The sequence below is a fragment of the Eurosta solidaginis genome, chromosome 3 (genome assembly GCF_040869045.1).
Source record: "Eurosta solidaginis isolate ZX-2024a chromosome 3, ASM4086904v1, whole genome shotgun sequence".
Taxonomy (NCBI): domain Eukaryota; kingdom Metazoa; phylum Arthropoda; class Insecta; order Diptera; family Tephritidae; genus Eurosta; species Eurosta solidaginis.
Genome location: NC_090321.1, coordinates 229,353,600 through 229,378,358, shown reverse-complemented (window position 1 = coordinate 229,378,358; position 24,759 = coordinate 229,353,600). Strand labels below are relative to the sequence as shown.

Genomic DNA, 24,759 nt, shown 5'->3' with positions numbered 1-24,759 from the left:
ATACAACTTTCAATGCCCTATAAACTATGTAGGTATGTGAATGTATATGAACGAGTGTAGGTATGTATGTAAGTACAATGTGGAAAAATACTCAACAATCAATTCAAAACTTAAATGTGTTCACTCTAGTGGGAGATTTGGGTAGTTGAGCGTCTTCTTTATAAGAATAAGTATTAAGAACACAATCAAGACGGCAGATAAAGGAGCTATGATAAATTGTAAAAAAAAATTGCAAAAAAAGGAGAAATAAAATCGCAATACCAAATTTCAACTGCTTATAGAACAAGAAAAAAATGTATATATATATATTTCTGGGTTTGATTACATTGCTGTTTCTATGCAAGAATATGCGCCTAAGTAAACAAAGGAGAAAGAATTGTTTATTTTTTTCCTATTATTTCATGTAGTAACACAATCGAAATCAGTGTGCAAGATCTTTTTGTATTTCTTGTTAAAAGTTTTTCATTTGTTGTTTTTGTTATTTCTATACTTGCCGCTCTTGTTTGTTCCTATAGCTGTAAGTTGCTCCAACAGATAACAAGATTTAATATTAAATATTGCCAGCACAAAGCAATGGAAATATACATAAAAGAGTGAAAAATAATAGGACTTGAAGAAAATAGTGGAGGGAAGGGATACAACTGATACGTGTATGAAAGAAGGGGCATTCTAGTTGTGTATGTACTCAAAACTCAATTGGAAATGCTGGCAGGAAACACGAAATGGAGTTGTGGACTGAAGTTGTTTAGATTGATTCGATTGATTCGATTGCATGAGAACACAATAAATCATAAGTTTGAAAATAAAGTTTTGCAAATCGCTCTTCTTTTCAATGGGTGTGTAAGCATATGTGGCTATGTGTGTTTGTGTAGGTATGACGCATTGAAAAGAAAAGTCTGCAACCAGATGCAATTAAGAATGAATTGATTTATTTAAAAACGTTTAAAAAACTGAAAGATTTTTTATTTCACTTGCCCTAATTTCCATAAAAGTTCTAATTTCCTTGTTGTCTTTACCTAAGGGCTTAGACAAAACAATATTGTTTAAAGAGCCTCTAAATTGTTTGACTAGGACATACAGTTTTGGAAACCCCATTGAAATGAGCAAAGAATTCCTTTAAGTAATAAAATACTCATGGCTATTTATTCCAAAAACTTGCGAATCACAAATCAATGTCCATTTTCACAACCATTCACCTGAAACTGTTCTACGTGAAGAAGTCTACAAGGTGGGCGAAGATATATAAATGTATGGGCATTGAGTTATTTTTTAGTGGATGTAATAGAAAATTTGTTCCTTGCTTTTTGTAGGGCCACGTTTGCTTACTAGAACCAAAACGAAGACAGAGCAGTTCAATAGAATGAGGACCCCCAAGGCGATGTTTAATTACCACTAATCAAACTTGAAGTAGAAAGGTAGGCTTATGATCTTGGCCAGCTACATCCCATATATTAAACCTCAACCTTTTTATTGTGCAAATGTTATCGCTGCTCAATAAAGAGCGTAGAAGTGGGGTCTCAAAACGTGGCATGCTACACAAATACATGATTTTTTGGTCCTAGCCTTCATTAATCTTGGTGGTAGAATATAGAAAAATTGAGCTCCTTCAATATGGTTCAATTAAAACGTTCCGAGATGGTCGGACTTGTTATCCGGAAAAGGACCATCAGCATCGTTAAGAATTTGGGGAGTGTTTTTAATGCCACAACAACACCTGGAAATCTTTGAAGAAGAAGCATTTTTATTTTAGTATATAGGTGACCGCTGCTAGTTAAAAGGGCACCTCAGTCGGGTAGTGCTTTTGGGTACTAGTACCGGGGCGTTCCTTATCAATATCGGATAAGAAAATTCATGCCGGCAACACTCCACTAAACCTTCGGAGAGTATCATTGCCATTTAAAAAGCTGCAAAATGCGTATGGTGACTTTACGTCCTAGCAGCAATCACATTTTCCTTATAAATTTGTTAAGCCAATATTGAGTTAGTAAAGCCAATATTGGCAGCCGACCTGTCCAAAGCCTTTGACATGATAATACCGTATTTGTGTAATAGCTTTCTACGCCCATGACTATAAAATATTGGATATAGATCCGAACTCTTTGCATAGACTATCTGCTCTTCGAGTGATTGGGCATTGCCATAGACCAACTTCTTACTAAACATATTTTGCTGCTTTCATTCCTGGTTTCAACTGCTGATGCTGCTCCAATTAGCAAACTCCGCGACATAAAACAGTGTAGGAAAAATGCTTTGTCAACATACGATCGTAGAACCCATTTATCATAGCCAAATCTGCATATATATAACATGCACAAAGCGGACTAATCTGGGAGAAATGTACAATCTGGCTTAACTTAACCTAATCTGAGGGATACTATATGACATTTTCAGTTTTAATGCGGAAATGAAGTCCCCACGAGCTTCTTCGTTATAACCTTTCGCTATCTAACTCAGGAACGGTTTAAAGGATAACGAAATATTACGGAGAAAATTGTGAGAGTATGCCACCGACCCTGCAATGGACCAAAAATGCGGTAAGGTTTTGAAAGCAAGTTTGAAAAGAAAACTGATATCTTTGGCCCTACTAAATTTTCGGCATACATCGTGAGAACTTTTGACGGTTTATTTCATATAGTGGCTCCCTGTGTTTATAATTCTATAACATAACTCAGAATTACTTAATTTTTTGTTCCTGAAATTCTTTGTGTTATTTTTAACGTATAAAATTTATGTTTGAAATTGGTGGTGTTACTAAAATTTCCAAAGTTATGCCAAATTAGTTTTTTTTTCCATTTTGGTGCACGCTGTACAATTTTATGCACACATCGATTAAAACTTTCGACACCTTATTCCATACAGTGTACCCTATGTCTAAAATAAAACATAACTTAAACATTTTTTGATTATGGAGCACCCTGTGAAATTTGTAGCACAAATCGATGGAAACTTTTTACAACTTATCTGTGATAGTGCACCATATAAGCTTAACTTTACCTCCATTGGAATAACTTAAATAAATTTAAAGTCTTAATTTTTTGGTGTTAATTTTAACCCTAAATATTGATGTATGAAATCTGTAGTGTCAATTTAAAAAATTATGCGAATTTTAACAAATTTTGTTTCCGGGGCACCCCGTTAAACTTAAGTTGTCATGCCTGTGATATTTGTGTCATGAAACTTGGAGATGATTTTATTTTTCTTAGCTGTATAATCTATTAAATAGTATAAAAATATGGTTGAGGCATTTATTCGTTCACTTACGACTATTTACCACGGCTGCTTAGAAATAGCTAATACTATTTAATAAAAATAAGATATTTAGATAGTAACACATACTCTTACGTAGTTAGCTAAGGACCATTTTCAACATCTCCAGTTGAGTAAGATTTTAGCTGGAGGATAGCAAGCTATCAGATAGCTTCATTGGATATTTTCTTTTTCACCAATACAGGGTGACAAACCTACGGTTAAATCGAAAATTGTGAATGTTCTGAAAACATGAAAACTGGCCAAACAGTCAACTTTTGTCTAAACTGAGACTCGAAGCTTTAGCAGGCATGGAGAAAACGAAAATTTCGAGAGCTTATAGATAAGTGACTAACTGAAGATGCTGGAAGTGGCCTTAAGAGTAGTTAGAAATTTGTAAAAAAAGGAAAGAGAAACAGATAAAATATGTACAATTTTCAATTACTCAATTTAAGAAGCACCAATAAGAGATTTTGTAGAAAAGAAACCAAATACTTTCTAACTAATTAATTTTCTTAAAAATATAGTGAGTATCTTTGTTATACAAAATTTTGAACAGGCAATACAGTTTAAAACTAATAAAAAAAAATAATTGTAAGAATTCATAGCTTTAAAAATATAAAAAATAAATTCAATACATTGACACACAATTAAAAATATTAAAAAATTTTGCTCAAAAAAAATTTTTTTTAAGTAAATCCGTAGTATTGTTAAATATAAGTACGCTCTAAAAGGTTCACATTTTTTAATTAAAAACCCAACCGTTGCTTTATATCCCTTACTTATTTTTTGTTTTTAAACCTAAGTTTTTATTTTAATATTTTCTGCCATTTCGTGTCCCACCCACGGCTACATTCAAGCAAATATTAGTGCATTATATTAGTGTTGTTAAAATAGTTATGAAATATAAATTAAAATTGGGAACGTTTAAAAACTCACTTTCATCCTCGACATCGACTCGATTCTCCAGCTCCGAGGTGCTTTTTTGTCTACGCAATAATTTTTGTTTCGGCTGGCAGCGTGGCAGTTGTGATGCGCAATCGCCATGCGCATTTAATTTACATATGCGACAACGTAGTCCCTGACGTGTGTGACCTGAGTGGGGAGAAAGTTGGGAATGATTTTAATTTATTTTTTGTACGATTTATTTTTGTAACTAACTAATCAACTAGTCGTATTAATTATTTTTTTTTTTTGACCATCGAATTAATTCGATAATGAATTACTAAATTCCGTAAAATTTAGTTGAATAAATAATAAGAAAATTATATTTGAAATTTAGTTATTTAATCCATGGCCCGTAACAATTTGATTTGCTGAGACATTTTTTTACAAATAGTTGTCAAATGAAAAAGATACAAAAATTTAGTCAGCCAATGACTATTAATTGAAAACTATAAAAATGAAGCTACTAAATGATTAATTTCATTTAATGCGTTAAATGGGATTCAGTTAGACAAATAATAACAAAAGAAACGAAAAGGCTTAACAATGACAACGAAAAATAGTTTGTGGAATGAAAAAACATGCGATGTTAGATTATAAATCTAAATTTAATACTAACTAGAAGACCCGGCAGACGTTATTCTGCCCAAGATTTGGCTTATCTGCATACATTTTAATAAGCTTTTTCCGTCTGACTCTGCCCTTCCCCCCTCTTCACTTTTTCCTAATCCTTTTATTCACTCCTCCCTCCGTCTTTTTCGCTTCATCTATCTCCATCTTCGTCTCATTCTATCTCTTTCTCAATCTCCTCCTCCTTCTCTCTTTTCTCCTCTCTCAATTCCTTCTCATTCTTCTGCATCCCTTATTGCCTGTCCCAGAGGGTGGTATGCATTTTATTCCAGTCCCAGTCCCAGTCCCACTCCAAGTCTCAGTCCCAGTCGCACTCCGAGTCTCAGTCCCAGTCCTAGTGCTAATCCCAGTCCCAGTCCGTCTCTGGATAATATATTACTCTGTATCAAAGCACTCATCAAAAGCTTTCATTTGATATCAATATTGTATAAACCCTGTCTCGACATTCACTGGCCCACGTTTTGGCCTATATCTCGAGACCCTGTACCTGTAGTAACCACCGCGCGAGGTTTACGCAACTTGTCTGAAAGTTTGAACAAAATCGACTAACGCACCTCTTCAAACACCGGCGACCAACTAATACACATTTTAGCCTTTCTTTTTATATATATAGATTTTTATTTTTCACACTTCACTATAATATTAAAACGAAATGCAATTTTCGTTGTTTTTGAAATTCGGCTTAAAAATTACACAGGAACAACTAAAGACTCTGAGGTATTAAAAAAAAATGTCATAGTACCTCTAAATCGCGGGCCCCTCAGAACCCCCCCCCCCCCCCCCCCCCCCCCCCCCCTCCCCTCCTCTCGGCGGGCCTGGTGATGTGCTATACTTGATATCATTCGCTATAATATTTTTTATTTATAAGCAGGTTGTTAAATTAAACACCAAGCAATTACACGGAAGTATATCCGCACCACCTGAAAATATGAGTGCCACTGCGTATACGTAATATTTTAATATTACGTGTAAACAAATAAAAAAGTGCATTAAACAGGCATGCTTAACGAACGAAACGATATCATTTCGTTACGATAATCAATTAACGTTAATTTGACGTTCTTAACGTTAATAAACGAAACGAAGTGACTGCGTTTCGTTTATTAGCGTTGATTATCGTAACGAAATGATATCGTTTCGTTCGTTAAGCATGCCTGGCATTAAAATAATATTGCGACTGTAAACTGAGATATAACCTATCCTATATTTCAAGCATACATGTTAAATTCCAATTAGAATTAGCAATTGATGCAATTGGTTTATATTCTCTAATTCATTAAACAATTAGAAATAGTTCAACTAATTCCCATTAGATAATTGAAATTTTTATTCTAATCGTAAATTTAATTGCAATTAGTTGCCATTAGCAAAAAAAAATTGGTTTACCTTTACAATTAGAAATCTAATTGACTTCTGCTAATGCAATTAGATAATTAATTAACTCCAATTAGAATCTGTTATTTTTATTTATTTACATTAATATTCGTTCACTTCAATAATTCTTTGAAAACAAAAAAAAAATATTTTTATCAAAATAATTGATTCTAATTCGAGCTAATTGAATATGTAATGGCATTAGCAGAAGTCAATTAGATTTATAGTTGTAAAGGTAAACCTATTTTTGTGCTAATGGCAACTAATTGCAATTAGATATACCATTACAATAAAAATTTCAATTTTCCAATGGGAATTAGTTGAACTAATTCTAATTATTTAATGAATTAGAGAATTTCGCAAATGAAGGTTAATTAGCAATCATTAGCATTATCTAATCATTACTTAACATCTATGATTTCAAGTTAGATCAAACTACAGACGGGGTGCAAAACAAATTCAAAATCGGTTCAGTAGTTTATGAGTCCACTGGCCTCAAATTTTAGACACATGTTTTTTATATATTAAGATTAGTAATAAAAATAATTAAAAGGATAAGGGTATTAATGTATTAATATATTTAGTGATTAATTAATTAGTGATTACATATTAACAATAGAAATATTTTGTAAAATAAAATATAATCAGATATTCAATGGATAAATCAAATTTATTTAATGATTAGAATTAAGTGAGCGAAGTGTAATAAGAGATTTGTAATAATTAAAAAAATGACTTTCAAATGAAACCAATCAAATATTTGATGACTAATTTGATTTATTGCATTAACTTGCATTAGTTTAGCCAAAAAAACTTGTCTGGAAAAAACAGAGTCGCAGGAAAACAAAATTTGTATTGATTAAAAAAATTTTTCAATTATTTGTGATTTTTTTTTCATTAAATATAATTGTTTCCTCAATGCAATTATTATCAAGACTAAAATCAACATTTTTGATTGTTTCTGGTAAATTCTGCAGTGGACTGCTTTTTGGTTACTACTTTTTGTAATCCTTTAGCTTTGATTGATTGAATAACTATCACGATTGCAGTAATCTTTGTTTAAGTTGAATTGATTATGTTAATCATAGCCGCAGATTGCGAAAAACTTTCGGATTACAATTTTCGTGCTTAAATTAAATTAATTAAATATATAATGCATTTGTAATGATAATAACACGAATTTTGTATTAACTTAGCAATAATAATTTGAGATAAAAAAATTAATTTGTAATTATTCCAATTCTCATTTATTAGAGATGGCGAACATAAACTAATTTTAATTTTCCCAAGCTAGTAATTTGGATAAAAACTTGTCCAAGTTGTTACACTAACAATATTTAATATTTAAATTCTTTACAACTCATTTATTTAATAACTCACCTCTCAATATTTGTGAGCAAACATCACAGGCAGTTATCTTTTTGTATGTGTACTCCTGTAAGTGATGACTGCCATCCTCGTTGGGACGCACTGGTTGTGATGATGAACCGGCAGCTCCATTGCGCCTACAGTTTTTTTAAAGAGAAAATTATAAAAAAATCAATGCGTTTAGTGAAAGCGGAAAATAAAATTTCTTTCTTTTCTGCGCTAATACAATGATGTTGATTTATGGTCTATTCTATGGGGACTACAATGAAGTGAAGCAGTGAGTATAAGTATGATAAGAAAAAAAATTATTTATAAATTAAATAAAATTTCGGTAAATGTACAAAAAGTATTGTGCAACTAAGAAAACGGACAAGTAGATTTTCTAAGCTTTGATTTGTAAAACAAAAATTTGATGAAATACAATTTTAGTACTGAGAATTAATTCAAAAGGCCACAAGAACTACAACGAGGTGTTTAGTTTTTTAAATATAAAGTGATATGTGTAAATGCGGCAATCGAGCTTGACGAAAGAAAGGTTCAAGTGAGGTTCAAGTGGTCATAAAGTATTGTAACGAATTTTGGGAATTCCTCGTTGTTATGCACCTTTTGCAAATGTTCGAATCTCTGCACTGTCGAATATACATATAACTCAAATATTCAGGATTGCAAAATTGTCTTTATTTAGTACTTCACAGTACCATTCTCTGCTGCCTCGCTCGCATATTTCTCCTAAGGTGTAGGCTTTTCACGAACATGTCTTTTGGAGCAGTTGTATCTCATAATTTGTTATTTAGCTATATACTTGCGTATGTGTGAGTAAAAACTTCTGCTCTTAGCTGATGATAACGTGATGTGTGATTGTTTCTCTTTTTTCAAGCTGCTGGTTATGTGCATGTTTGGCTGCTTTCTTTAATGTGTACATGTACCTAAGTGTGGCTGCTTGCTATATTGTTGTTGTGCATTAATTTCGTAGCAGCATATTGATGTATAGAACTGCTAATATTCGCCACAGTATGTTTATGGCTAAATATATATAAGACTTTGCAAAAGTGGGCGGTGCAACGCCCTTAGGCAATTTGCAAGTATGTAAGACTGAAGCTATTGAGAATTAAGCTTATCGGTGCTATATATTAATCTATATAGAATTAAGGAAAAGTGTGCGTTTCCACATCTACTTATACATATAGGGATGTGTGTGCTCCATTTATAGACATATTTTGCATAAGATGGCGAAGAGGTGCAATATATGTTTTGCAAAGATATTAAAGAGCAATGAAGAAATTAAAACCTAATCGATAGTTGATTAATTAGGTCTCAGGTTGTACTGGTAAGTTCCATCAGGTTCATGGTGAGGACCAATATTTCGCACAGTATACATGAGAGTTTCTCAATGAGAGTTTTTCAATTAGAAGAAACTTTTTCTAAGCGGGGTTGCCCCTTGGCAGTGTTTGCAAGCGCTTCGAGTATATTTCTGCCATGAAAAGCTCTCAGTGAAAACCCATCTGCTTTGCAGATGCCGGTCGGAGTCGGCATAAAACAAGTAGGTCCCGTCCGGCCAATTTGTAGGAAAAATCAAGAGGAGCACGACGCAAATTGGAAGAGAAGCTCGGCTTAAAATCTCTTCGGAGGTTATCGCGCCTTATGTTTATTTTTTATTTTATTTTATACATGAGAGTATCTTAAATGAGATACTTGAAGTTGATGCATGCACTCTGTCAACTTCTAGCCACCGTATTTGAAAAGCTTCACAGGCAATCGATTTGCACTTGCGAATATTTTACCATAACGTTAAGAATTGATTCACTAAGCCCATTATAATAGGCTGGGCGAAGCCAATTGCATATTCATGGATGGTGGGTCCGGGTCCATCTACTTAGTGGGAAGCGTCAGAGGAGAGAGAATTATACTCTCCGTAATAAATGTCCCCTCTGGACAATAATTATCAGCTCCCCGATTTCGTTCTTACAGAAGTTTTTCCAGGGTTTGAAACCTTCTGTCAGTTGTTGAATATTTGCATTAAAATTTTTGTGCGTTTTTCGCTTTTCGGATTTTAGTTATTTTCTCCTAAAAAGATGTCCCCCTTTCCGCGACTGCGGCACAGCGAGCAGTTCCTGAAGGGCCCAAAATCATACCAGACTGTTCCCAAAATAGTTAGTACAGATGTTAGCCCAAATTTTTTTCAAGATAAACTAAAAATAAATTGTAATATTACTCTTGCAATAATATGGAAAAAATCTCGAAAACGACACTGAAAAAATCCAGAATCTATTTGGAAGTAGTCTCCAGATCATCAAGAAAAAATAGTGAGTACCAAATACTCGTGAAGTTCGATGTGTAAACATAGATGTTAGCATCTCTTATCGGCTAATGAAAGTATGGGTTACAGATGTATACTAGATTTTATATAGAAGTTTTATCGGTATCTGTTTCATAACAAACTGATGAGTCATCAACAAAAAACCGATAACACGCCGAAAGCAAATTGATGATAGCTTATCGATACCGATATTTGACTTTTTGATAACAAATCAATAATTTTGAGATAAATTTTCTTTTACAATCGGTAACTTTTCAATAATATGTTGCTAACACATCGATAACTTTTGGATGACAAATCAATAATTTTGCAATAAATTTTCGTTAACAATCGATAATATTTTGCTTACAAATCGATAACTTTTCGGTAACATATGTAAGGCGCGATAAACTCCGAAGAGATCTAAGGCCGATCTTCTCTTCAAATTTGCGTCGTGCTCCTCCTGATTTTCCCTACAAATTGGCCGGACGGCATCTGCAAGGCAGATGAATTTTCACTCAGAGCTTTTCATGGCAGAAATACACCCGGAGCACTTGCCAAACACTGCCGAGGGGCGACCCCGCTTAGAAAAATTTTCTTCTAATTGAAAAACTTTATTTCTAAAATTTTGATGTTGCTTTGCCCGGGGTGTGAACCCAGGGCATACGGTGTGGTAGGCGGAGCACGCTACCATCACACCACGGTGGCCGCAACATATAGATAAGGCTTTTCCACAAAATTGATATGTTTTTTTGTAACCAATCGGTAATTTTCCGATAACTTTCTGATTACATATTGATAGCTTTTCATTAAATAATCCGTAACAACTCGAAAGTTAATTCACAAATTTTGGATAACAAAGCAATAACCTTTAGCTGACACATCGATAGCTTTTGATAATTAATCGATAATTTTTTGCTATCAAATTCAGAACATTTTGATAAGAATTTCAAACGTTTTCGATAGCATGTCGCTAAGCTTTCGCCAACAAATCGATAACTTTTGGGTCACAAATCTATAATTTTTCGATATCAAATCCATTACTTTGTGATAACATATCGATAGCTTTTCAGGGAGTATGATGCAACTTTTTGATGGCAAAGCGAAAATTTTACGGTAACTTTACAATATAAATCGTTAACCGAAAAACAGGTAACACTTTAATAACATTTTCAATCGATACATTCCCATTACACATCGATTTTTCGTCTAGACCTGGCTGACGGGACATCTATAGCAAACCGCTTGCCTTATCTTTCTGTCTGATTTCGCTCATATCAACTCCACCAATATACATTGTTCCCACTTTTACAGATAGAAGTTCGATTAATTTAATTTGTTTTTTAATACACTTATATTAGCTTCCTTTTTATGTTGGTGTGTATGAAACTGTATTAAAAAAAATTAATTTATGCTTCAAGCATTCCCCCACTTTCTATCTTTTTTATTGATATTTAATTTCCAGCTTCCTCTACAAAACTCAAAATTAATAAAACACGAAGTTCACCCAAAACAAAATAAATACTTTTTAAACTGAAATTATTCATTAATCATACTAACTGCTCCTAAAATAAGAAAGTATGTGTGCGTTTGAATGCCTTAGGGAGAGCTCACCCATAACTGTTGTATAACTAAAAAGATATGCATTTACATTTCTGGCAACTGGTTGTCACAGTTGATCGATCAATTAGCTTGTAAAATTAAAGAGAATATTTAAAACAACGAATGTATAAGAAACAAGTAAAGAAGGTTAAGTTCGGGTGTAACCGAACATTACATGCTCAGTTGAGAGCTATGGTGACAACATAAGGGAAAACAACCATTTAGGAAAATGAACCGAGGGAAACCCTGGAATGTGTTTGTATGACATGTCTATCAAATGAAAGGCACTAAAGAGTATTTTATGAGGGAGTGGGCCATAGTTCTATAGGTGGACGCCATTTAGGGATACCGCCATAAAGGTGGATCAGATTTGACTCTAGAATTTGTTTGCACGATATGGGTATCAAATGAAATGTTTAATGAGTATTTTAAAAGGGAGTAATCCTTAGTTCCATAGATGGACGCCGTTTCGAGATATCGCCATAAAGGTGGATCAGGGGTGACCTTAGAATTTGTTTGTACAATATGGGTATCAAAAGAAATGTGTTAATGAGTATTTTAAAGGGAGTGGTCCTTAGTTCCATAGGTGGACGCCGTTTCGAGATATCACCATAAAGGTGGACCAGGCGTGACCCTAGAATTTGTTTGTACGATATGGTTATAAAATTAAAGGTATGGATGAGGGTTTTAAAAAAGGAGTGGTGGTCCAGATATCGCCATAAAAGTGGACCAGGGGTGTCTCTAGAATGGGTTTGTACAATATGGGTATCAAACGAAAGGTGTTAATGAGTATTTTAAAAGGGAGTGGGACTTAATTCTATAGGTGGAAGCCGTTTCGAAATATCGCCATAAATGTGGACCAGGGGTGACTCTAGAACGTGTTTGTATGATATGGTTATAAAATTAAAGGTATTGATGAGGGTTTTAAAAGGGAGTGGTGGTCCAGATATCGCCATAAAAGTGGACCAGGGGTGACTCTAGAATGCATTTGTACAATATGGGTATCAAATGAAAGGTGTTAATGAGTATTTTTAAAAGGGAGTGGGTCTTCGTTCTATAGGTGGTCGCTTTTTCGAGATATCGCCATAAAGGTGGATGAGGGGTGACTCTAGAATGTGTTTGTACGATATGGTTATAAAATTAAAGGTATTGATGAGGATTTTAAAAGGGAGTGGTGGTCCAGATATCGCCATAAAGGTGGATCAGGGGTGACTCTAGAATGTGTTTGTACGATATGGTTATAAAATTAAAGGTATTGGTGAGGATTTTAAAAGGGAGTGGTGGTCCAGATATCGCCATAAAAGTGGACCAGGGGTGACTCTAGAATGCATTTGTACAATATGGGTATCAAATGAAAGGTGTTAATGAGTATTTTTAAAAGGGAGTGGGTCTTCGTTCTATAGGTGGTCGCTTTTTCGAGATATCGCCATAAAGGTGGATCAGGGGTGACTCTGACGATATGGTTATAAAATTAAAGGTATGGATGAGGGTTTTAAAAAAGGAGTGGTGGTCCAGATATCGCCATAAAAGTGGACCAGGGGTGACTCTAGAATGCATTTGTACAATATGGGTATCAAACGAAAGGTGTTAATGAGTATTTTAAAAGGGAGTGGGACTTAATTCTATAGGTGGAAGCCGTTTCGAAATATCGCCATAAAGGTGGATCAGGGGTGACTCTAGAATGTGTTTGTACGATATGGTTATAAAATTAAAGGTATTGATGAGGATTTTAAAAGGGAGTGGTGGTCCAGATATCGCCATAAAGGTGGACCAGGGGTGACTCTAGAATGAATTTGTACAATACGGGTATCAAATGAAAGGTGTTAATGAGTATTTTTAAAAGAGAGTGGGTCTTCGTTCTATAGGTGGTCGCCTTTTCGAGATATCGCCATAAAGTTGGACCAGGGATGGCTCTAGAATATGTTTCTACGATATGGGTATCAAATGAAAGGTGTTAGTGAGTATTTTAAAAGGGCGTGGGGCTTAGTTCTATAGGTGGACACCTTTTTGAGATATCGCCATAAAGGTGGACCAGGGGTGACTCTAGATTGTGTTTGTACGATACTGCTATCAAATCAAAAGTATTAATGGGAGTTTTGAAAGGGAGTGGTGGTAGTTGTATATGTGAAGGCGTTTTCCAGATATCGACCAAAATGTCGAAAAGGTGACCCAGAACATCATCTGTTGGATACCGCTAATTTATTTATATATATAATACGACGAACAGTATACCTACCAAGATTTCAAGGGTTTTTTATTTCGCAGTGGAGAACTTTTTCATTTTCTTCTACTTAATATGGTAGGTGTCACAACCATTTTACAAAGTTTTTTCCAAAGTTATATTCTGCGTCAATAAACCAATCCAATTACCATGTTCATCCCTTTCTTCGTATTTGGTATAGAATTATGGCATTTTTCGTAATTTTCGATATCGAAAAAGTGGGCGTGGTCATAGTCGGATTTCATTCATTTTTTATACCAAGATAAAGTGAGTTCAGATAAGTACGTGAACTAAGTTCAGTAAAGATATGTCGATTTTTGCTCAAGTTATCGTGGTAAGGGCCATGCGGAAGGACAGACGGACGACACAGAAAAGAGTTAGCGTCATAAAATTTATGCCTCTACCAAATTTCAAAATGATTGGTAAATTTTTGTGCGACTTATGGCATTAAAAGTATCCTAGACAAATTAAATGAAAAAGGGCGGAGCCACGCCCATTTTGAAATTTTCTTTTATTTTTGTATTTTGTTGCACCATATCATTACTGGAGCTTAATGTTAACATGATTTACTTGTATACTGTGAAGATATTAAATTTTTTGTTAAAATTTTACTTTAAAAAAAAATTTTTTTTAAAGTGGGCGTGGTCCTTCTCCGATTTTGCTAATTTTTATTAAGCGTACATATGGTAATAGGAGTAACGTTCCTGCTAAATTTCATCATGATATCTTCAACGATTGCAAAATTACAGCTTGCAAAATTTTTAAATTACCTTCTTTTAAAAGTGGGCGGTGCCACGCCCATTGTCCAAAATCTAACTAATTTTCTATTCTGCGTCACAACGCCAACCCATCTACCAAGTTTCATCGCTTTAACCGCCTTTGGCAATGAATTATCGCATTTTTTCGGTTTTTCGAAATTTTCGATATCGAAAAGTGGGCGTGGTTATAGTCCGATATCGTTCATTTTAAATAGCGATCTGAGATGAGTGCCCAGGAATATACATACCAAATTTCATCAAGATACCTCAAAATTTACTCAAGTTATCGTGTTAACGGACAGACGGACGGACGGACGGACGGACGGACGGACATGGCTCAATCAAATTTTTTTCGATACTGATGATTTTGATATATGGAAGTCTATATCTATCTCGATTCCTTTATACCTGTACAACTAACCGTTATCCAATCAAAGTTAATATACTCTGTGAGCTCTGCTCAACTGAGTATAAAAAAAGACTACTGACATAAATTTAATTGAAAAATGGCACGAGATACAATAAATGTAAATACAACAAGTGAAATGGAATAAGAAACGAGCATTAATGCGAAAAAGTAAAAGCGAAATTAAATAAAAAATAAAAAACAAACAACAACACTGAGAGAAAAGAGTACTATTAAAACTTGACAACAACGACAAGAATACTAAAAACAATAATAATAATAACAGTATCATTAACATTGTTGGCAATGATAATTGTTAAACCGGCAAATTGGCCATCAAATTGTTAAATAAAAACCAAAAACAAAAAGTCGAAATATGGTACATTGCCACCAATATCAAGTAACACCACCAGCTTATCTACAAACCAGCAGCGCCATAAGTACTGACTGAATGGCACCCCGCAACAACATAACCATTACAATGACCAACGCAGCGAACATTTTTGTTTTCAGTAAACGAGCAACAAAAACGACTGAGGCCAATGTATCTGGTGCCTGCATAAATACGTTTCCGTCAGCAGCAGTTCACAGCGTTGCGTTATTGTCAGTGTGAAACAAAAGACACCAAGCAATAATTGTACGAACATGAGATTTGTTGATTGTATGTGAAGTGTGATGTGCGTTTATGTTTGTAGATGCCTGTCATGTGATTGTACAATTTCCAATTATGGATTGCATTGTCTATGGTGCGATGGGTATATATGTATGGGTATACGGTTTTTTTGTACGTTGAATGAAGGGCTTTCTTCATATGTGCGCAAGATGCGTGTATAGAGTTGAATGTTTACTTGTCTGTGGCTTTTGTGTTTCTCTCAGATTCAGAAACAGTGTTACCATACGATGTTATTATTTATTTGTTTAAACATATCACTTGCTTTGTATCTTGATCATAAGGCTTGGTTATAAAATATAGACATTGTGGTCTCATAAACATACAGATTGGTGGATGAGCATGGGTATAGTACAGGTTTAAGTAAAGACCTCACATTGATTGTTCATAGTGCCAGCAGTTGGCGACCAAACGAAAGAGCCCCTAGCAGTTACCAGGACCTATGTTATAGAATTACTCCGTATTCTTTTGTAAATACTAGAAGTTTTCTAGGACTCAGCTTGATCTCTGCCTTGAGATATGGCAACTCTGCCGAACCTAATAACTGGATATTTGGCCTGGCTAGCGCAAGATATGAACTCAGAACGTACTTGAGGCCTCACTAATAAGCATGTGACGCCTGAAGACAGTGTCCAGTTAGTATGCACTTCGTGAGCCTTAAGTCTTCTCTCTTCAGAGATAAGAGCCACTTTGTGGGTCCTTCGTGAACCCTCTGCAGAAGAATCGCTTTACCCTTGAGGCTGATCAAGGGAAAAGTTTATCGCCAACCTTCTAAGAAAGAAAATGCTTTATCATCAACTTGGATAGCTGAAGAGACGTATTACTAAGAATAAAATGCTTTATTGTCAATTTCAGCGGGTAAGATACTGCATAGCTTCATTAACAATGCTTTATTGTCAACTTCCACAAAAGTGAGCTCCCTCGCATTGGGAGGCCATCAAAAGATATTTATGTACAGGTCAAATCTGGCTTTTTCTACTCCCCGCGGTACAGTTTTCAACAAACGTGCTAGAGTAGCGCAAGTCATATACCCATCCACATTGCTCTTCTTACGGTCGGCCTACATACTGGCGGCATATTTTACTACACGGCGTCGATTTAATATTTAAGTTTTAACGGTATCTGTTTCATAAAAAAAACCAATGAGTGGTCGAATACAGATCGATAGCACCGAGAACAAATTGGTGAAATCTCATTAAGAATGCGATCGCTTTCCATTGATAGTATATTAACTATTGGATAATATATCGATAAAAATTTGATGGCTTTCCGATAGTAAATAGATAATTTTTGGATAACACAAGATAACTTCCTGATGACTTTATCCAAATAATATGCTATCGAAAACTTATCAATAATTTATAAAATATGTCAATGTTTATTTTATTACTTTTCGATATAAGTCGATTAATTTTTGTTAACTAATCAATAATTTTTCGACAACATATCGATATGTTTTTAATAACGATTCTACATATAAAAACAATTCTATAAACTTGTATATGGGGTATTCCATCCCAACTCGACCAATTTTGAACCCGACCTCTTTAGAATTGGCTGAAAGTTTTTCTTCTTTTTCTAGCTTACGAAAGACGTTTTTCAGAATTTTTTCAAATTTTTTCATCCAACTCAAAAAGAGTTATGAATTTTTAAAAAATACCGTTTTTGTTTTCAAAATGCAATAACTTTTTCAAAAATTGCCCGTTTGGGATCTTTTTTTTTTTTTAAATTTGTTTTTAAATGTACTTTTCGGAAAAAATACAAAAAAATTTTTAAAGTTTTTTTTACAATGGTTTTTGTAATTGATATTAGAGAAAAATTGTAAGTTTACAAACGGCGATGGTTACTAGGACATGTTTCTTAATTTCACTTCTTCATCAGCTAGCTTTTCGGGAGCTGAGCGTTGAACTCGAATCTCCAACATTCATACCAGTGCAAAGGTAGATGCCTTTAGCTGCTAAGCTATATGAAAGTCCGTTTTTTTTTAAATTTTTCAGTTTTTCGAGATTTTTCGAATTTCGCAATTTTTTTTTCTCATAAAAAACTTCAATCAATTCTGCAATCATCCTCACTAATCCCGGAGTGGGCCGATTTTTTTTTATATTTTTTTTTATTTAATTGAAAAAAAAAATTTTTATTTTTGAAAAAAAATTTTATTTTTGAAAATTTTTTTTTTTCAATTTTATTTATATAACAAAAAAATTTAAGAAAATGATTTTTAAGTATTCTTTTCTTTATATATTATGGTAAAACTTACATGTTTACTGTGTCAGTCATTAATCCTGGTTATTTTAATCGTATATTACCATAATATATAAAGAAAAGAATACTCAAAACTCATTTTCTTACTTTTTTGTTATATAAATAAAATTGATAAAGAAGAAATTTTTATTTTTGAAAATTTTTTTTTCAATTAAATAAAAAAAAAAATATAAAAAAAAATCGGCCCACTCCGGGATTAGTGAGGATGATTCCAGAATTGATTGAAGTTTTTTATGATAAAAAAAAAAATGGCGAAATTCGAAAAACTGAGAAATTAAAAAAAAAAAACTTTAAAAATGTGTTTGTATTTTTTCCGAAAAGTACATTTAAAAACAAATAAAAAAAAAAAACAGATCCCAAACGGTAAGTTTTTGAAAAAGTTAGAGCATTTTGAAAACAAAAACGGTGTTTTTTTTTAATTCATAACTTTTTTTGAGTTGAATGAAAAAATTTGAAAAAATTCTGAAAAACGTCTTTCGTAAGCTAGAAAAAGAAGAAAAACTTTCAGCCAATTCTAAAGGGATCGGGTTCAAAATTGGTCGAAATGGGATTGAATACCCCAAATACATTTTCCGTTAATAGTTGATAAATCTTCGATAAAACACCGATAGTTTTTCGATAAATACTCAGAAGTTTTCAATAACAACCCGATAACTCTTCAAATAAAAAATCGGCATATTAATAATAACCTTTGTTTTCGATTGGAAATTTATAAAACTTTGCTACAACTCGGTAATTCGTCATCCAAAACTCCGTCTCGTAGGGGCTAGCACCCTTACCTCAATTTGGGGTGAAGCCAACTTGTGGTACCTGGTAACGCGATGAATTTGAGCGGCGACCTTTTCTTCCCCTCTATAACCTGATTTTCATTCCTCTCTCAACTCCCATCGGTACTTATTTCCTCTTTAACTCAGGAAAAAATTTTTCATGGAGCAAGAGCTATTATTTAGCCCGTTAAAGACTACATGTGAAAAGAGCAACACACAGCATAAGGAGCCAATGCTACCTTTTTGTTGAATTTGGTGGATCTGGAGATAAAAAATCTGTAAAACTCTTACCTCTGAGTCTTATCTGCACCGTGTTCATAAGATGAAAGGCACTATGTTAGTGTGTCTTATTTCGGTGGCCTCCAGATACCTCACGTCAAGGGTGGAAAATAAAAATGTATATAAAAAATCTGAAGCTGAGAAGTTGTCTGGAAAAAATATCGATTCCGGCCTTTGAGCAAAGACCGCAAATAGTTTCTTTCCTGTTAGTAAACACATCAGACAACCAATGCGAGAAGCTCATTCCACGTTTCTTTCACCTTTAAAGTTCACAACGGCTGACTTGTGGCCATGTGGCAATGTGGACAAGAAGTTCAGCCCCAAGAGGTAAAGAAGAGGGACGCCTGGCCTTCACAAACTTCCTGGGTAAGGCCCCGACAACTGAATTATAAGCCCTTAATGTAGTTTAAGTGAGAGCTGCGCTTCAGGAAAGATACGTATACAACGTCAAATGCCTTGGTGGAATAAAATAAACGGACAGCTGAGAAGCCAGGTAGGAAGATTTAAAATAGTGCAAGAGTAGCGTTATCGATAACACACCTATAACAAGCCGATAAATTATCGATATTAAATTGATTACACACCTTTCCTTGACCTTTTCTTAATTTGCAGTCTGACTTCGCTCATATCAACCTTCACACTTACATTAATGCCACAATAAGCTAGAGTATAGGGACTATGCTCTCGATTACCTTCTGTATTCCCTTATATTTATAGCATGCCGCATTCACGGCTTGCGCTTATGCTTACACTTGCCTTACGTTTTTTCTGTGAACTCTTTAGTACCGTGACCAAATATATTTACGGAACGAAAATTCATAATAATTAAGGAACATTTTAACAGTTTATTATATTTTTTTATTTTCCACAAAGTTAATGTATAATATAATAAAAAAGAAAAACTATTAAAATTTAAATTAAACTGGAAACAAGTGAAATTATATAGCTGCTTTTGTTTCCATACCCTAGAAACTCCCTTGAATCATTATATACTCGCATACATAAATATTCAACCAAATGTGAAGAATATTAAGTTCTACATACATTCACACATACATATATATATGTATATGAACTTTCATAAATTCTGCATCTCAATATGAGATCTCATTTTCATTACCAATTAAGCTCATACGCTTCCGTTTATTTGAGTCATAACAATTTATATGACCATAAAATTTATACGCTTGCACATATTTTATATACATATGTACGTGCGAATACATATTTATGCATATGTAGATATGCAGCTCACTTATTACCAATGTAAACACAACACACTGACATGAGTGGCCACACGTGCTTACCTCCTAAAGTCGTATACATATGTCTTTGCATTTACATACGCAGATATGTTGTTTGCTCACAGCTATTTAATATGTAAATATGTACTCAGCATAATATTTATTGCGCAAATAAATAATGGTAAACACAAATATACAAGTATACATTCATGTATATTTGCATCACTGTTTGTTTATCATTATTATACTCAGCGTGCTTTGCACACAGAATTTATTAACTTTGATTGGATAACCGTTGGTTGCACAGGTATAAAGGAATCGAGATAAATATAGACTACCAAATATCAAAATCATCAGTGTTGAAAAAAAAAATATGTTTGATCCATGTCCGTCCGTTCGTCCGTCTGTCCGTTAACACGATAACTTGAGTAAATATTGAGATATCTTCATCAAATACACGGGCTTATATGGACTCAGAATATATTGGCGTTGAAAATGAGCGAAATTTGATGAAAACCACGCCCACTTTTCATATATATAACAATTTGGAAAACACAAAAAACCTGATTATTTAGTAATTAATACACCTAGAATGTTGAAATTTGACGTGTGGACTGATATTGAGACTCTTGATAAAATTAAAAAAAAAAATTTTTTAATGGGCGTGGCACCGCCCACTTGTGATAAAATGAATTTTACAAATATTATTAATCATAAATCAAAAGTCCTTAAACCCATCGGAACAAAATTCGGCAAAGAGAATGCCTTTACTATAAGGAACGCTTCGAAGAAAAATTATCGAAACTGGTTAAGGACCACGCCCACTTTTAAATATAAAAAAATTTAAAAGGGTCATGGGCGAATAAAAGAAGCTATATCTTTGCAAAAAAGAGCTTTATATCAATGGTAGCTATAAATCTTATAAAATAAAGTCGCTAAATGCCATGTATGCACATAACTTCACACAGAATGCTCCGATTTTAAAACGGTTTTTTGCATTTGAAAGCTTAGCTACGTGAGATGGTACAGTTAATATAATATGAAGGTATATATTATAGGGGCGTGGCAAATTGCCAAAATGTAGTCAAAAATCATAAAATTTTTGTTTACACAGCTATAACCCATAAACGGATAGATGGATTTAAAAGATTCTACTTTTCAGTAAAACTTTGAACTATTTACTTTCGATCTGCATCAAAAAAAATACTTGATTCCTTTCTTATGTCAGCCATATTGTTTAAACAAAAGTAAAATTTTTATCAAAAAATGCGTATGTGTGTTTGTTCGCTGTGAACTGTCCGCGCTAATTGCTTTTGAGTGAGGCTTGATGCGACACATACATACGTACATATATAGTTTTCGCTGCGTTATTTAACTTCGGGCGTAGGTTTGTAGGTATGTATGGATGTACATCACTACATAGTATAAAACAAAGTCACTTTTTCTGTCCCTATGTCCCTTTGAATGCTTAAACCTTTAAAAATACGCATCAGATTTTGATGCGCTTTTTTTAATAGATAAAGAGTGATTAAAGATGAAGTAACGGATGAACATATTTGGCTGAAAATTTGTTGGAGGGGTAGCTTAGAACCAGGAGACAGACATAGGATAATTTTTATCCTATTCTGGATAGGGTCTTGAGATGAAAACGTGGACCTGGGTAATCCTGGGATATGTTTGTACAATATGGCTATCGAATGTAAGCTGTTTATGAGTACTTTGATACGGGGTATTTTTCGTACCCGCGGGTAACTAAGGTCTCGAGATATAAGCGAAAACGTGGACGCGGGTATCCCTAGAATGTGTTTATAGAATATGGATAACAAATGTAAGCTGTTGATGAGTGCTTTAAAGGAATTTTCATTGTGGTATTCGATTTAGTTGCATTAACTTGGCAAAACTGATAAATGTGCATGCGAAGCCGAAATAAAGACATTAATTAATAATACCCACCTAACTATTTACATACGTCCTATTCGATTTGCCTGGCAATAAGGGATGAAGAAGAATGGGAAAAACTTTAGAGAAGAGAAAAGAGGGAAGGAGAAGGAGACTGAGAAAGAGATAGAGTGAGACGAAAATAGATATAGATGAAGCGAAAAGACGGAGGGAGGAGTGAATAAAAGGATTAAGAAGAAGTGAGAAGGGGAGGGGGGGGCAGAGTTAGATGGAAAAAGCTTATTAAAATGTATGGAGATAGACCAAATTTAGGGCAGAACAACGTCTGACGTGTCTGCTAGTCTCATTATAAATAGGAAAAACTTCAAATTTTAGAAAATGGGCGTGGAACCGCCCCTTTTATGACTAAGCAATTTTTAATGTTTCGGGAGCCATGACTCGAAGAAAAACTAACGGATCGTAACAAAATTTGGTACACAGATTTTCCCTATAGCAGGAAATATTTCTATAAAATTGGACGAAATCGGTTAAATACCACGGCAACTTAGATATAAAACAAGTTTGAGAGGGTCGCAGACTAGAATAATAAGCTATAAATTAGCAAAAAATAGTTTTGAATCAATGATATTTCGCTTATCAAGTTTTATTGTAAGAGGAAATGGGAAGACATTTTTTTTTAAACGGGCAGTGCCACGTGTTATGTAGAAAAGTAATTTATCTGAAATGAAATGTGCAATTGAAGCTCACGCTGAGTATATAATGTGCGGTTACACCCGAACTTAGACACCTTTACTTGCTTTTATTATACTCAGTTGAGCAGAGCTCACAGAGTATATTAACTTTGATTGGATAACGGTTGGTTGTACAGGTATAAAGGAATCGAGATAGATATAGACTTCCATATATCAAAATCATCAGTATCGAAAAAAAATTTGATTGTGCCATGTCCGTCCGTCCGTCCGTCTGTCCGTTAACACGATAACTTGAGTAAATTTTGAGGTATCTTGATGAAATTTGGTATATAGATTCCAGGGTACTCATCTCAGATCGCCCACTTTTTCGATATCGAAAATTTCGAAAAACCGAAAAATGCGATAATTCATTGCCAAAGGCGGTTAAAGCTATGAAACTTGGTAGATAGGTTGAAGTTATGACGCAGAATAGAAAATTAGTAAGAATTTGGACAACGGGCGTGGCACCGCCCACTTGTACAAGAAGGTAATTTAAAAGTTTTGCAAGCTGTAATTTGGCAGTCGTTGAAGGTATCATGATGAAATTTGGCAGGAACGTTACTACTATTACTATATACGTGCTAAACAAAAATTAGCAAAATTGGATGAAGAACACGCCCACTTTTTAAAAAAAAATTTTTTTAAATTCAAATTTTAACAAAAAGTTTAATATCTTTACTGTATATAAGTAAATTAAGACAAAATTCAACTCCAGTAATGATATGATATAACAAAATACAAAAATAAAAGAAAATTTCAAAATGGGCGTGGCTCCGCCCATTTGCATTTAGTTTCTCTAGAATACTTTTAATGCCATAAGTCGAACAAAAATTTACCAATCCTTCTCAAATTTGGTATGGGCATAGACTCTATGACGGTAACTGTTCTCTGTGAAAATGGGTGAAATCGGTGGAACTCACGCCCAGTTTTTATACACAGTCCACCGTCTGTCCTTCCGCCGGCCGTTAACACAATAACTTGATCAAAAACCGATATATCTTTACTAAGCTTAGCCCACGTACTTATCTGAACTCACTTTATCTTGGTATAAAAAACGGCAGAAATCCGACCATAACCACGCCCACTTTATCGATATCGAAAATTACGAAAAATGAAAAAAATGCCATAATTCTATACCAAATACGAAAAAAGGGATGAAACATTGTAAATGGATTGTTTTATTGACGCAAAATATAACTTTGGAAAAAACTTTGTAAAATGGGTGTGACACCTACCATATTAGGTAGAAGAAGATGAAAAAGTTTTACAAGGCGAAATCAACAGCCCTTGGAATCTTGGCAGGAATCGTGTTAGTGGTATTGCATATATAAATAAATTAGCAGTACCCTACAGATGATTTTCTGGATCACCTGGTCCACATTTTGGTCGATATCGCCAGAACGCCTTCACATATACATCTAAGGGCCACTCGCTTTTAAAACCCTCATTAATACCTTTAATTTGATATCCATATCGTACAAACACATTCTAGAGTCACCCATGGCCCACCCTAATGGCGATATCTGGAAAAGGCGTCCACCTATAGACCTAATGCCCACTCCCTCTTAAAATGCTCAGTAACACCTTTCGTTTGATACCCATATCGTATAAACACATTCTAGAGTTACCCCTGGCCCACCCTAATGACGATATCTCGAAAAGGCGTCCACCTATTGACCTCATGCCCACTCCCTCTTAAAATGCTCAGTAACACCTTTCGTTTGATACCCATATCGTACAAACATTCTAGAGTCACCCCTGGCGCACCCTAATGACGATATCTCGAAAAGGCGTCCACCTATAGACCCAATGTCCACTCCCTCTTAAAATGCTAAGTAACACCTTTCGTTTGATACCCATATCGTACAAACAATACAATACAATACAATACAATACATTCTAGAGTCACCCCTGGCCCACCCTAATGGCGATATCTCGAAAAGGCGTCCACCTATAGACCTAATGCCCACTCCCTCTTAAAATGCTCAGTAACACCTTTCGTTTGATACCCATATCGTACAAACATTCTAGACTCACCCCTGGCCCACCCTAATGGCGATA

General features: G+C 34.3%; 1 protein-coding gene across 1 annotated transcript in view; it reads right to left on the bottom strand.

Annotated features, from left to right (window-relative positions):
* Stacl (Stac-like) overlaps positions 1-24,759 on the bottom strand; it is a 765,750-nt gene that overhangs the window by 128,525 nt on the left and 612,466 nt on the right. Inside the window, 2 exon segments of the mRNA XM_067775429.1 lie at positions 4,186-4,341; positions 7,576-7,700. Of these exon segments, the coding sequence (XP_067631530.1) occupies positions 4,186-4,341; positions 7,576-7,700 (281 nt within the window).